Below are 16,392 nucleotides of genomic sequence, written 5' to 3' on the forward strand. Positions count from 1 at the left end.
AGAACCAGTTCATAAGAGTCATTTGTTTATGAATCAGACTACACTGGTCATTTCAAAGTTTGGAATTAAATGCAAATTCAAAGTTTGGAATCGATTCCATCAAAGAGAATCAACTTGTTTTTAATAACCGTTTCAGTTCAATAAAGTTCAATCGGATTACACTGGTCATGCTGTATGTTTTTGAGTAACTAAAAAGAATCAGTTCATAGAAGTCACTGTGAATCAGACAACACAGATCATGCTATACGTTTTTGATTACTAAAAAGATATAGTTCATTAAAGTCATACATTATGTTCACGAATCAGAATATATTGGTCACACTGTATGTTTTTGATAAACTAAAAATAGTCATAAGAGCCATTTGTTTGTGAATCAGACTGCTTCGGTCACACTGTATGGTTTTGATTAATTAAAAATAAGTTCATAAGAGTTGTTTGTTTATAAATCAGACTCAACTGGTCACACTGTATATTTATGATTAACTAAAAATAACCAGTTTATAGAAGTCTTTTGTTTAAGAATCAAATTACACTAGTCACAATGTATGTTTATGATTAGAACCGGTTCATAAAAAGTCATTTATTTGTGTATCAGACTACACTGATTACGCTCTTATGTTTTTGAGCCACTAAAAAGAACCAGTTCATAAGAGTCATTAGTTTGTGAATCAGAATTCACTGATCATGCTGCATATTTAGATTAACTAAAAAGAACTGGTTCATAAGAGTCGTTTGATAATGAATCAGACTACACTGGTCATTTCAAAGTTTGGAATAAATTTCAAATTTAAAGTTTGGAATCAGTTCCATCAAAGAGAATCAACTTTTTAAAATAACCTTTTCAGTCTAATAAAGCTACATTGGATACACTGGTTATGCTGTATGTTTCTGATTAACTAAAAAGAATCAGTTCATACTGTAGAAGTCATTGTTTGTGAATCAGACAACACAGATCATGCTATTCGTTTTTGATTACTAAAAAGAAATAGTTCATTAAAGTCATACAGTATGTTCATGAGTCAGAATATATTGGTCACACTGTATGGTTTTGATTAATTAAAAACAATTTCAGAGGAGTTGTTTACTTATAAATCAAACTCAGCTGGTCACTGTATGTTTCTGATTAACTAAAAATAACCAGTTTATAGGATTCTTTTGTTCAAGAATCAAATTACACTAGTCGCAATGTATGTTTATGATTAGAACCGGTTCATAAAAAGTCATTTATTTGTGAATCAGACTACACTGATCACGCTCTTGTCTTTGAGCCACTAAAAAAAAAAAAAAAACGGTTCATAAGAGTCATTTGTTTTTTAATCAGATTACACTGGTCATTTCAAAGTTTAGAATCAATTTCAAATTCAAAGTTTGGAATCAATTCCAACAAAGAGAATCAACGTGTTTTTAATAAAGCTAAATCGAATTACATTACATTCGATTTGTTTGTGAATCAGAATACAGTGATCACACTGCATTTTTAGATTAACTAAAACGAACTGATTCATAAGAGCCATTTGTTTTACGAATCAGACTACACTGGTCACACTCCCTATGTTTTTAAGCCACTAAAAAGAACCAGTTCATAAGAGTCATTAGTTTTTGAATCTGAATAAAATGATCATGCTGCATGTTTATATGAACTAAAAAGAACTGATTCATAAGAGTCATTTGTTTTACAAATCAGACCACACTGGTCACGCTCTGTTTTTAAGCCACTAAAAAGAATCAGTTCATAAGACTCATTTGTTTGTGAATCAGAATACAGTGATCACACTGCATATTTTGATTAACTAAAAAGAACCAGTTCATAAGAGTCATTTGTTTGTGAATCAGAATCCTCTGATCACACTGCATGTTCAGTTTAACTAAAAAGAACTGATTCATAAGAGTCATTTGTTTTACGAATCAGATTACACTGGTCACGCTCTGTTTTTTAAGCCACTAAAAAGAATCAGTTCATAAGACTCAATTGTTTGTGAATCAGAATACAGTGATCACACTGCTTATTTTGATTAACTAAAAAGAACTAGTTCATAAGAGTCATTTGTTTGTGAATCAGAATCCACTGATCACACTGCATGTTCAGATTAACTAAAAAGAACTGATTCATAAGCGTCATTTGTTTTACGAATCAGATTACACTGGTCACGCTCTCTATGTTTTTAAGCCACTAAAAAAAAACAGTTCATAAGAGTCATTAGTTTTTGAATCAGAATAAAATGATCACGTTGCATGTTTAGATCAACTAAAAATAAAAAACAAGTTTACCAAATAAGCCAGGCTTATTTCAGTTAGCCTGACTTATTGTCACTTGATTTGGCTCAAAATAAGTCAGACTAACTGCAGTAAGCATTCGTTTATGAATCAGAGTACACTGGTCATGCTCAATGTTTTTAAGCCACTAAAAAGAACCAGTTCCTAAGAGTCATCTGTTTACAAATCAGAATACACTGGTCATGCTCTATGTTAAACCTCTAAAAAAACAGTTTGTGAGAGTCATTTGTTTATTAATTGGCTACACTAGTCATGCGGTGTGTTCTCAATTCAGTAAAAATCTGTTCATAAGAGTCATTTGTTCGTGAAACAGACTACACAATACAATACAGATCCCAAACCGACATTCATAAATACAGGAGTTGCTAAAAAAAGTACACACAACTGCTTAAAAAACATGAGAGAAAAATACTGATCTTGGGATTTTAAGAATCATTATCAGCACTGTTTAAATGAAGAATGTTATTAATTGAAAAATCTATCCGTTAGGCTAACCAAGCCTGGTTTCTTAACTAGCTTAACCAGCTAAACATCAATTCTAGATTCATTATCCAGCGAATTTTGCAGATGAACAGCACAGCTATGCTGGTTCTCCGCCTAAACCAGAACAAAAATAGCCAAGAATTATTCTTTTAGCTCTTTTTTACTTCTATTTGTGAAAACCTTTTTAATCCGACTACAACTCATGAGATATGAGGACAAATGGTTTGAGAGCCATGACTGTGTCGTTTCAGCTCCCATGACCAATTGTCCAAGTGTCTCAATGGCAATCAAATGTACAGTGTAATAGCATTTCAAAGTCTGCTATTATTATATTCATAATAGCCAATTCAGTGTTACTGCGAGTGCATTTCAAAGCTAATTGTTATGCATCAAGGGGTCAAAATCCCATTACAGACTGACATTTGAATGCCCGTGGTGACTAAGCTGAATTTTAAGCTGCACGCTTTAAGCTCAGTCAGCATGCGTGGCACACACGACTGTGCTATTGATTCGAATTCGGTCTTGGGTTATTCAATAAAGCCAATTTTTACTGAATCTGATGCGATTGGGGATCTTGGAACCTCAGACTGGGTCGCAATTGGACGGAGGGAAAGAGAGAAAACAACTTTGTCTTTTCCTTTTGGAAATCCCTAAAGACAGCTTGAATGTCAATGAAAAGGGCCGGCCAAAAGTGCCCCCTCCAAGTGCTCTGGGATCAATGCCATCTTTGTGTATGAATGAACAGTGGCCCTCGCTAACCCCTTCAGCATGCCAGTCACTCCGCTGGAGGCCGGGACTAGTTAGCACAGCACAAGAGACAGGGAAGATGGCACCAGCGGTCTGTCGCCGATCACAGTGGAGCCACAAAGGACAACACTGCAAAGGTTTGAGGTGAATCAGATTTTGGAAGGCAGCATGGAGTCTGTCAGTGAATACGAATTGGGGCTTAGCTTTAAAAGCCGTACTTGCTGTTTCCCGCTCCCAGGCGGTAGCCTTTAACTGACCCGTACGATGAAACACTGCTCGCTCAATTTGTCTCCTGGGCTGGACTGTTGATTATTTGTGGATTGAATAACAAATCAGAGATAAAGAAGCACTGCAGCCAGGACTGAAAAAGTACAATATCCTCAAAATAAAACATGATTTTAAACATGCAGAGCTTAGAAATTGTGCTCAAGAAGCAAAAATATTAGCACATTTCAAAGAATGTGCAATTGGTATAACCTTGGTATTCCCATCATCAGTTCAATTTGAATAGGGATAGTTTACCCAAAAATGAAAATTCTGTCATTAATTACTCACCTTCATGTCGTTCCAAACCCATAAGACCTTTATTTATCTTCAGAACACAAATTAAGATATTTTTGATGAAATCCCAGAGCTTTCTGACTCTCAAACCTAAATGACCAGTCAATATTGAAAATATTAAACTACAGTTTTTCTTAAAACACTATCATCATCAGCAGACATTACATTTAGAAATGGCTGGCATTTAGCATATTTCTCTCAACAACGGATTGTAAACGTGAGGCACAATTTGCAATATGCTAAACAAAACACCAGCTGTTACACCTGATGTCTTCATCCACACAGATGCTGAAGGAAAAAGAACAGATACCTGCCTAACTGCTATGTCATGATGACGGACTTAAAATGAAGGTCTCTGACTAATAAAATGATCAAATTACCAGTGATGACTCAGAAAGCAGGAGAATACAAACACACAAAGTGCGTCACAGAAACATGGCTCAAATTCATTGTGGTTTTGCCGGACATTTCATCCAGACAGAATTCTGAATGTGAGCAACAAGTAAGTAGGCGGTCTTGGCTATTCTGTAAATAACAAATTGTGCATCTCAAGACATATTACTGTCTTGGCAGCCTAAACGTAAACCTGCAGAGTCCTTGTTAAAATCAAATTACATTTTTTTTTTTTACAGACAGTACACCTTATTTGTGCTAGGATTTTCAAAAGCTATGGACAGTCACGCAGCCCACCAATAACGTCAGCAGTCGGAACGGTTATGAGCAACCGGCAGTATGGCAACCTGGCGACCTCCAGCGATAAAATCACAGAGCAGGGTTTAACTTATGTATGTCTTTTATATGATAACCGCAAGGAAGGATGCAACTTCATTGCTTTGCTTTTATATCTTTAATATTGACTTGCCATTCAGCAGCTGTCTGCTAACACCAGAAGTGTAAAGAGGCACCTCATGGAGGAAACACTTTGATATGCTATACAGGATATTGTGGAGCTCAGTCACTGTACTACACACTATGTCAGCTTTCACACAATGACTGTGAACTGTTGCCACAACAACAAAGCAAAATAACAAAGGACACCAAGGACAGACTTGAGTTATACCGGCCGGTCGGTTCGTTCAACACTTCCGCCAGCTCACTGTTTCTGGCCCCTCAATTTCCACACTACCTTGTACTTGCATACACACCTTACATCAGATTTTCCTGTTTTGTACTTGGTTTTGTCCAGACATTTTAAGAAGTTCCAAGAACTGAGAAGGCTGTGAAGGATTTAGACTGGTTGTCAATTGGGCTGCCACTACATTAATGTAAATATCTTCTAATATCCAACAATTACAGTTGAGGTCAGAAGTTTACATACACCTTGCAGAATCTGCAAAATGTTAATTATTTTATCAAAATTAGAGGGATCATACACAATGCATGCTATTTTTTTTTTTCACAAAAGTAAAAAATAGTTGAATAAAAAAAAAATGACCCTGTTCAAAAGTTTAGGCTTGATTCTTAATATTGTGTTGTTACTTGAATGATCCACAGCTGTGATTTTTTGTTTAGTGATAGTTGTTCATGAGTCCCTTGTTTGTCCTGAGCAGTTAAACTGTCTGCTATTCTTCAGAAAAATCCTTTAGGGCCCATAAATTCTTTGGTTTTTCACATTTTTGTGTATTTGAACCCTTTCCAACAATGACTGTACAATTTTGAGATCCATCTTTTGACACTGAGGACAACTGGGGGACTCATATGCAACTATTACAGAAAGTTAAAACGCTGACGCTTCAGAAAGAAACAATGCATTGCATCAAGAGCCGGGGGGTGAAAACTTTTTGAATTTGAAGATCTGGGTAAATTTAACTTATTTTGTCTTCTAGTAGCTTCTGATATTTAGGCAAAATAAGAAAATGTCCACATCTTCATTCTGTTCAAAAGTTTTCACCCCCGGCTCTTAATGCATCGTTTTTCCTTCTGGAGCATCAATGAGCATTTGAACCTTCCGTAATAGTTGCATATGAGTCCCTCAGTGTGAAAAAATGGGTCTCAAAATCACAAAGTCATTGTTGGATGAAGATGAACGAAGGTCTTACGGGTTTGGAACCACATGAAGGTGAGCAGTTAATGACAAAATTTTTATTTTTGGGTAAACTATACCTTTAAGAAACTAAATAGGGTCCATTTTGATATGATGGTGCTTGGCAGAGGTTATTCATGTTGCTGCAACTGCAACACTGTGGGTTGCTGTGTCACATGTCCATGGATACCCAATGGATGCTGACACTTGCCCACACATGCTCAATTGAAAGGCCAACTGGCCAAGCATAAATGCCTAATTCATCTCCTAACTAACAGCCCACATTAAAAACTCATAGGAGACAAAATATCACCCCGAAAGGTCACGATGACCCATGCTTTTTTCCAAAAAATTACCAGAAAACATCTGACAAATAGTTTCTTATTCAGTTGCTGTCTTCCAGAGCCTGATCTGAGACAGATGCCCTGGCATAGACTCTAGTCGTGTGGAGCGGCCCGTGTGCCTCCGCAGCCAGCTCTATGTGCAGGGGAAGCAGAGCACAATGTAAAAGGAGAGGAGGGGCAGGAAGGAAGGAAATCCTGCTCACGCTGACACAAAAGCTGAAGGAACTCACCGGCCAGAGCCCCTGGTAGCCCCCTGTGCACTCACAAACATGACACACAAGACTGCACACCAACGTAACGGGACACGGACGGGCGCAAGTGTAAAACACTTTCAAAAGCTCATTGTGAAACATGTATGAAGTTCACTTTATATTCATTTTGTTACTGTGGTGGTCCCGGGGGGACTAAACCAATTGCTTCCCGAAAGCAAAACAATGCGAGACAACAAGACCAAATCCCAAAGGGCCATAATCAAAATCACCTCGACTGATGTAGATTTAACTGCAACCAAATGATGGAGAGCTTTCACAGGTGATTAGATGCTTCCAGCTTAATCACGGAAACAAACAACCTCAAGACCCAAACAGCAGGAAGGTCACAATTCCTCCCCACCAGCGACAACTTCCTTGTTCTTAGGCACCATCATGTAAATTCAGACGGAATGCTGAACCTCACCTCTAAATTCCCTCAGGGGCACAAAAAGACTCTGTTCTCTTCCATGAATTGGACTGTCACTAGAATAGAAAAATGGCTGACACATTTTGCGCTCACGCTGTGCATTTGGAATGAGGCGACCTGCCCTGAGCCTCGGGGAGCTAGTTAAGCATACTGCTTAAAAACGGCTCAGGATAAGATAAAGGAAGCTGGTTAAAACGTCTGTCTGTGGTGCATGAGAACTCCTATGACCTTACAGTGGAAAAAGAAAGCCAAACTCATTAGTAAGATTGGAATCTTAATGATCTTCCATGTAGCAAGGGGAAAACGCAACTTCAAGTAAACAAAGTATTGGGACGTAATGGATGGAACATATGCAGGAGGTGAAGGCTGTAAAGATTGGCAAGAGACGGACAGAAAGCGTGTTAAAGTGTGAAAGAAAGCAATGCTAGCTTCTGATTGGCTGACAAAGGGCAAAGGCGATAGTGATAGTTGAGTCAACCATGTCTGCACTCCAATTATTTTCTTTTTATACTTCCAGGGCTTCAAACCCAACATGTATGGAGTAGGGGTGTCACGATATACCGGTATTGACAATATTTGTGATATTTAAAGGGATCCCTGGTTATTAATACTTATACTTAATATGGCTTAATATAACATAAATTATATCTCTTACTAAAATATGTAGTAGAAAATCTATGAAAGATTTCTGTTATTTTAAAATCCACATCATTTGATTTATGAATATGAATAGTACACATTCCATAATATAACACATAATAATTCAACACCAGCGCCATTATGGAGCGTTAAACTCTCACGTGTGATTTGTTTCATTCATACTCAACACCAGAGGGTGCCCTCGTGCAGAAAGTTCGCAAGGGGGACTTGTAGGAGTAATAAATCAAAAGACTTGCCAGGAAATTAGGATATTTAGCCCCTGGAATGCTAATTTTACGAGGGGAACCCCGCCAAAAACCTGGTACTTTAACCCTAGAATGTGATTTTTAATGGTGGTCCCACTTCAAAACACAAATGGGGTACTTTTGGACTAGTTTTGAATAGGAATTGGGCAGGTTTTATTGTGACAACCTGGCAACCCTGAGGAAATCCCTTATATGTACAAAGGCATCCTGTATAAAAGGATGCTTTTAAAATAAATAAATCACAGAAAGAAATGTTTTGGATGACAAAACATAAGAACCAGCACACGATTATAAAAGTATATGGTTTATCTGTGTTCTTCAAGCCATCTCGGGTATTTTCAAATGGATAATGTATATTTATATTGCAATGATAATCAACATAGACTTTATCACTGTATAGAATACTATAAAATAAGAATCAGTTCATTGAAGGAAATTATTTCAAACACTCGAACAACACTATAAAGCAAGTCTGGATTAAAAATATGTAGTTATTCTCATAAATTGTCTTGAAAAGTAAAGCCAAAATGTTTCGATCGCCCCCAGGTGGCTAGTCCCAGTACAGGTCATAAACCCCGCCCTCTCCATGTAATCTAATGGGACTTGATGAGGCAAACTAAATAATGAAATTTCACTTCAAACTTTATTATGCTGATGTAAGTTCAAGTGTTCGTTTTTTAAAAAACTTCGGTTTTGGTTACGTGATGCTATAAAAATGGGAGCGTGACGTCATGATTGACAGCTGCGATTGACAGATTCTCTGAGTGAACTGAGGTGCCAACTGACTTTTTCGAGATCTTCAGGAAGAGACTGGGGTTGTATTTACCTTATTTTAACACAAGTCTCTAGCACGTAGACTTGGGTACCGAGTTCTCTACTGCGCAGACTCTGGTCCCAAAACAGCGCAGTATGTCAGCGCCCTATTGGCGGCTTCACTTTTCCTCAATTGAAAAGAGAGAAGTTGCGTCATCCAACTTTTTTCAGTCTATGTTTGATTCATTGGTCAAAATAAATAAATAAATAAATAAATAAAATATTAATTTGACTGATAGAATGATTTATTTACTATTATCATTTCTATTTTTTAAGATTTCTATCCACTTTATTTTTGCTGTAAGAACGGGAGTGGCCATTTGGGTCTGACTTCCTGTCTCATCCATGTCCAGCTATTTTTTGCTGTACAAAACAGCTTGTTTTGCTATTTTAATTTAATATCTTAATTATGAACACACTGGTTTGTAGTGCAAATAGTTTTACAGTTTACTGCATGTTGTTACTCTTCTCGTTATTTCCCTATAGCAGCTAATGAACTGGAAATCTCACTCATAGGCTTACTTCCGCGAAAAGGAATAAGGTAGATGAATATCACAATATATCGTTATCCTGAATTTTTGAGGCCACAATATTTGTGTAGTGAAATATCTGATATCGTAACAGCCCCAGTTTGGAGTCATTTTTTGTGCTTTTAATGTGGATCCAAAATAGACACAAACAGTTACTTTTATTTTGGATGAGTTCCAAAAGCCTACTTAATGTCTTAAATAAGGATTAAATATTTTTATCCTCTTATATCCCTTATCTTTTTGCCACCTTAATAACTCACACAGTTGGAAGGAACAAGTGCTGCCATTCTAGTGGAAACCGACCCATCGTTCATCAGTGATTGCTGACCCCACCCTTTGAGTTCTGTTTTTGTTTTGTTTTTTACAAAAATTGACTTGCAAGCATACTTTTGAAATTGTTTCAAAACCCTTCTCAAGTAAAAGCCTTTTATGTGTTTGCAACGCACAAGCAAAACACATTTTCAAAGAGCAAAAAGTTTTGAGACTCAGACAGAAGTGTCAAACAAAGTTTCAGGAGCACAGTGTTTTGAGACTCAAACAAGTGTCAAAACAAAACAATTTTGAGATCAAAACATTTTAAAAGTCAACCGTTTTGAGAGCAAAAGTCAAAGATTCAAACAAAAAAAAAAAAAACTAAATATTAAGAGCAAAACATTCTAAAACTAAAAAGAAAAGTTTAACTAATGCTGGTTTTGTTTGCAAATATGTTTGCCTGTGAAGACTGGGTGAAGAGGGCATGATGATCTACCCCCTATGTTTCCAGAGCAACAGATGGATAAACCAGGATACAAAGAGGAAGAAGTTGAGGATGGAGAACTGTGACCCCAAGGGACGGGGTTGCAGGGTTCACTGCCTGGCTGGGAAAAGATATAACCCCCACCAATCAGTGCTGGTCATGTGACACCAACAAATCAACAGGCCTCAGACTGACGATAAATAAACAGAACAAGAAAGCAAAAAAACATCATTCTAATACAAACATCAGATTTTAACATTAAGAATCAAAACGTATGAGAACCAGTGGTTTTCAGTCTAAACGAAAAGATAATGTAGATAATCTTACACCACCTTCTGAGTGATCGATTGCATCTCAAATGTGTTTCACAGTCCATTTACACTTGGTCACATGCACTTTCAGTTCTGAGACCAGGAAAAGACTAATCAGATAGGCATTGGTTTAATTATTTAAGCCAGCCCTGTGTTAAATTTGTGTTTGGGGGTAAACGGCCCTGCTATTTTTGTTCTAATGAGTCAAACAGCAGGAATCCTACATTGTCAAGTAACTTTGAAAACTGTACCACATCATCTTCAAACAAATTTCTAAATAGACCAAGAAATGTCTACAGGGACTTTTAAGACTTGTGTTTACCCCAAAAGCAAAATAAAAGTAATTACAGTTTGTGGTGCAAAAACTCTTTTTGAAGTTTTATTATTAAGCATTAAAAAAGTACATTGGGTGGTCAATTCCTCCAAACCCGAAGGGTATTGCGAAAGAAAAACGCTGCAGAGGGACCACTTAATCCAAAGCTAAGACTCCAGAGAACACATTATGCAGCAACATAGCTGTTTTTCTACTGAAGTAGGACATAAAAGCTTCCCCCCTGTTCACTCCTATTGGAATCACTCTACAAGTACTGATAAATGCTCATGCTGGTCAATTGTACTTCTCATGAGAGACCTATATCATAAGCTCAAGGGTACATGCAGTAAAAGAGCATAGAAACGAGCTCAGTGAGGCACTTCTTATTGAGGATCATCTTTCTTAGCCTCCAGTTAACAAATATAAACATGATTATCTGAAACCTCCCACTATCAGATCTATATCGAGCTGTTACGTAAGCCATTCTAGGGATATCTCAGAAAAGATCTTTTAAGAGACTTCCTCCATCTCATGTGAATTGCCAGACACTGTTCTTGGCTCATCTGATTTCCAGACACAACTGCGTAGCATGCCAAGTAACTGTCAGTTAGCGCAGCTGATATTTTACACTAAATACCAACTCGACAGCAACTTTTAAAAGGACAGTTCACTAAAAAAATGAAACATTTTGTCATTAATTACTCACCCTCATGTTGATCCCTTACCCGTGAGACCTTCTTTATCTTTGAAACACAAATTAAGATATTTTTGATGAAAACCAGGATCTTTCCGACCTGGATAGTCATCAACGCAACTGACACATTCAAGCTCTCGAATTTCATCAAAAACATATTAGTTTGTTTTCCGTTCTTACAGGTTTGGAACGACATGAGGGTGAGTAATTAATACCGAATTTTCACTTTTGGGTGAACTAACCCTTCAGGAACAATTTCTTTCCAAGAACAAACTAACCACTGATCCGATGTAGCCAACTCTCCCCTGGATTCAAACAAGGCAACTTATCCGCCATTGTTTCCTAATTTCTTCTAACCTCTCCGGAATTCCTCCACCAGGAAATGTACTTTACAACAGAGGGCAAACAGCCCGGGCTCTCACGTCACAGTCCCTCTCCTGGCAATACCTTCAGGCCAGTTCCACTGGGGAGCCATATTGTCTAGAAGCGACCCCCTTCATCTAATTCTCACAAACACAGAATGCCCTCTGTTCAGCATGGCACCGGTCCTCTGGGCCCTCCGGGCCATGAAACACCACCCCCCAACAGCTATTGTCCTCCACCGTGGTTTGTTGTTATCATCTAACTTCAATTCTGCACAGGCTTCCTTTGACACTGGCCTTTTTTTTTGGTCTAGACATTGAGGAATTCTGGTGGGCATTTCTCCACAGGATGATCGGTTGAAAGCGATCAGTCACAGACCTGCAGTGGCACTCGTGGAGTCTTTGATCCTTGAGAGCATGTGGGTGATATTTCCCAGTGACTTGAATTGATAAAGTTCCCTCCTTGACCTCACACTCAGGGGTACAACATCAAGCTTTTATCATCAAAAGAAGTATTTTTCACCTCTGTAAGAATGTAAAAATCACTACCTGATCTCATGACGAAAACGTACCTCCGGGATCTTTTTCGCAAGACACGAAACACGTACCGATAAGTACATATCACTGCAGTTTCCAACAGTAATGAACACTAGAGGCGGTAAATGATCACTTGTGATCATTTTCATACACAGTGTCGCTTTCTGGTGGTGATCCCTGCCAGATTACTACCCCCCTATTATCGGTAGGTTTAGGGTTAGATGTGGGGTTAGGATTAGGCAATCCTGTAGCGATTTAAATGGGGTAATAATTTGGCACTGGGTCAAAAATTGACACAACACCAGACATAACAAGCTTGTTCAATAGCTTAGCCACACTAAACTGGACTTAGGATCCGGAATCCTTGGGTACAAATCCTGTTTAAAACACGACACACGATGAAAGAGTTGAAAGATGACAGTTCGAAAAAAGCAAGCTAAAACAACATGCCTGCGATTGCGTTTTTACCTCACATTCACTTTTGTTCATACTACTGAGTGGGTTTAAGTGTAGTGCAGATGGTACGTTATTTTAAAACGTCACCGAGCATTAGAGCTACTCAACGGACATTTCAAGTCAGAACTGCGGTAACACGTAAAAACCAACGTCACATAAAACATAGCATATGTATGTTCATCTGTTTCAGGGAAACAAAACCAAACAGTCTCTTAGCGCCACTCAGTGGACATTTCTGTTGGAAACTGCAGTGATATGTACTTATTGGTACCTATGTCACCTCTCGCGAAAACGTTCCCACAGGTACGTTTTTTTCTCCTGAGATCAGGAATTTTACTTAGGATGCAGAATCCTTGGGTACGAATCCCGTCAAAAACAAGACTCACGATAAAAGAGCTGAAAGATTAGAGATTGAAAAACAAGCTAAAACGGCATGCTTGCGACTGCATTTTTTACGTCATATTCATATAATGGACATTTCTGTTGGAAACTGCAGTGATATGTACTTACTGGTACCTATTTTGCGTCTCGCGAAAACATTCCTACGGGTACATTTTCGTCATGAGATCATGAATTGGACTTAGGATGCGGAATCCTTGGATATGAATCCCATAAAAAAAGGACTCACAATGAAAGAGCTGAAAAATTAGAGATGTTTAGGTGTAGTGCAAATGGTACGTTATTTTAAAACGTCATGGAGTATTAGAGTTATAGCACCACTCAAAGGACATTTCAAGTCAGAACTGCGGTGACACATACAAAACCAACGTCACAAAAAACGTAGCGTATGTATGTTCATTTGTTCAGGGAAAAAAAAAAAACTAAACACTGTTTTAGCGCCATTCAGTGGACATTTCTGTTGGAAATGCTGTGATATGTTCTTATTGGTACGCATTTCGCATCCCACGAAAAAGTTCCCACAGGTACGTTTTCATCATGAGATCAAGTTGTGCAATCATGTTTATTGCTGGCACTAAAACAAACTGAAATGTTTGGCTGGAACAGCAAACCAATTGGGAATAATCTAAGTAAACCGGTTCTGTTAAAATCGAAGTGTCTGAGGTTGCAAATGGGCTCAAAAACTAGCCAATTATAACATGGCAGCAAGTCTCAGAGCATAGTTTCATTAAACTCTTTTCCAAATGAATTTCACTCACTGAAAATACTGGACACGATGACAAAACTCTTCTTTTAGCACAATGGATGATTGACAGATGAGTGACTACATCCACATGTGGTCAGAATAATCTGGCCTGGTTTATAAAATAGTCATAATGCTGAAGGTCTCGCAAATAAGATCTCCACAGGCTAATGTTTTATTTAACTGAATCAAAACGGTCTAAATAGAGTGATTTCCGTTTGTTCGAATAAATTTGAAAACCACATGTGACAATGTCTCCAGATGGGGAATGTGAGCTTGTGAATACGCGTGAAGAGCGGGAAACATGGGTCATCGCTACATATCAATCACAATGATGTTTCATTTAGACTTAAATCATTTCAGACTTTATAAAACTCAATTTCATGCTCTCTTTGCTCTCTTCGCTTCAAACTTTAAACACAAATAAGTGATTAGTCACTAATTTCCTTATTTAAATCATCTTTTGCTCATATGCCTGAAAAAAATGATGCATTACACAAACAAAAAAAAAATAATAATGATTTCCTTTCCTTCCAGTCTTCAATTCCCCTGTCGGACCAAAGGCGAACAGTATTTCGTTCTTCCAGCAGAGGCAGAAATTATATTAGTTGGTACAGTGTGCCAGTCTGAGGTTTTCACTTTCAGTCCACCTGCTTTGCCTCAGTTCTTGGCTCAGACTCAAAAGCATTTACCTATTCTGCTCACTGAGCCAGAACAAATCATGGACAGATGCATGCGTCCCTGCTAGAGACACCCAGTATGGAGATTGCATAATGTTTAAATCACTTTTCTGTTTAAGATCAAATCTTTCAATTTTATTGTCTTTTTCATCTGCAAGTTTCAACGCTCAATAGAGACTTGTACTTCTGAGATGTTTCTTCTGAGAAAAAGACTGCAATCTTGTGATCAAGTTTTAGAACGAGTTCTCAATATCTCAGACTTGCCAAGACACCTGCAATCAAAACTCAGAGAAGTCAGTGATGTCCACAGTATACGCTTACTGTATGTCAACATTTGCGTCTCATTTTGTGAGGCGAAACCGATACCGTTAGTCTCCTGAGCTGTAAAACCTCTGAGCAATGAACTTTTTCCTCTGTGATCCCAAACATTAACTGCGTTCATAGGGTCAACGGGAACTGGAGAAGCGCTCCAATGTTAAAAAAAAAAACAAGCAGCACACATTAAATTGAGACAAATTGCTCTTGTCCTTTTTCTTCTTAGATAGAGCAACAAACCAAAGCGATCAGCAGGATTGACAGGCATGGCACGGTCTGGGTTTTGAGGTTCACCACAAGACCTCTGATGCTGCTCATTTGCTCAAAGCATACTAAATAGATGCGTCCAGTGCAGGTCATGTCCGCAAGCGAAGGACGTGACAACAAAATATGAATGCGCCCATTCAAGATGCGAATTATCTCTGAGGGAAAATTGGAACACTGGTCCAAATTAATAACTTCAAAGTACATATTTTTGCAAGTAAGCATTCACCCCTGGTGAAAAAAACAGCATATGCTGGTAGGTATGTTTTGATGCTGGAATGCTGGTTAGGTAGGTTTTGATGCTGGTTTAAGCTGGTCCTTTACTGGTTTATGCTGGTCCTTAGCTGGTTTAAGCTGGTCCTTTGCTGCTGGTCAAGGACTGTTTTTTTCACCAGGGATGTGTTTAACACGGGTTTTAAATGTTTCAACAGCGATGAAAGCAACTTTAAATTGCGCCAAAAATCGCTAAACCGTTAGAGTAACCATAGCAACAGTACGCCGTTCGAACGCTTTCTAGTTTAAATATCACAAAAGGTTTTTTTAAACGTCTTTTAGATAACTGGCGTTTAGCAAACTGCTACCCGATAGAATACACACGCTTGATTCCATTACAATTAAATCAGATGTCTACTACAAGTGTACACTTTCATTCCACCGTTCAGCAAGAACTGCTGACTGTTCTATCGCAGCGTTCTAAACTCTAGCGAACGCTTAGAGGAATTCAAAGATGATGTGCGCGTTTACAGTAGCCTAAGTTTATTTGATAATAACCGGAGCGTTCTTTGTCACGCTGCCAGCCGTTTGAATGGGCAATGCTTCCTGATCCACCTAGACTAAAAAAACACCAAATTGTCCAATGAAACAATTACGCAAGTCGCACTTACCGAGAGAAACTCCAGCGTCCCTACATAATCCCGTTCGGTCTTCAGAAGTTCGTTCAAAACACAAACTCGCAAACGGAGCTGTTTCTCTAAATCTTTCCCACTTTCGGCTCTGTGTTCGGCTTTGCTCTCCTCAGTCATTTCGATGGTCTTAAGAGTCTTCAAAGTTGCAAGAGGAGAAGTTTAAACGAACTGACGCCGGCTGGAGGTTTGAAACATGATGGAAAAGCAGCGGATAAATTCACCAGAACGATTAAACGCAATTTAAAAACAATCTAGGAAACGGCTGCATTCAGGAGCAGCAGCATCAAACTTCAGCACTACTCTACACGCCTGAGAAAAGT

General features: G+C 38.3%; 1 protein-coding gene across 1 annotated transcript in view; it reads right to left on the reverse strand.

Moving 5' to 3' along the window:
• Positions 1-16,389, reverse strand: part of prex2 (phosphatidylinositol-3,4,5-trisphosphate-dependent Rac exchange factor 2) — a 169,476-nt gene extending 153,087 nt beyond the window's left edge. Inside the window, exon 1 of the mRNA XM_051098445.1 lies at positions 16,052-16,389. Coding sequence (XP_050954402.1) covers positions 16,052-16,189 — 138 coding nt within the window. The 5' untranslated portion in view covers positions 16,190-16,389. The remainder of the gene's footprint in view (positions 1-16,051) is intronic.
• Between the last annotated feature and the right edge of the window lie 3 nt (positions 16,390-16,392).

The sequence above is a fragment of the Labeo rohita genome, chromosome 24, assembly GCF_022985175.1.
Source record: "Labeo rohita strain BAU-BD-2019 chromosome 24, IGBB_LRoh.1.0, whole genome shotgun sequence".
In the NCBI taxonomy this organism is placed as follows: domain Eukaryota; kingdom Metazoa; phylum Chordata; class Actinopteri; order Cypriniformes; family Cyprinidae; genus Labeo; species Labeo rohita.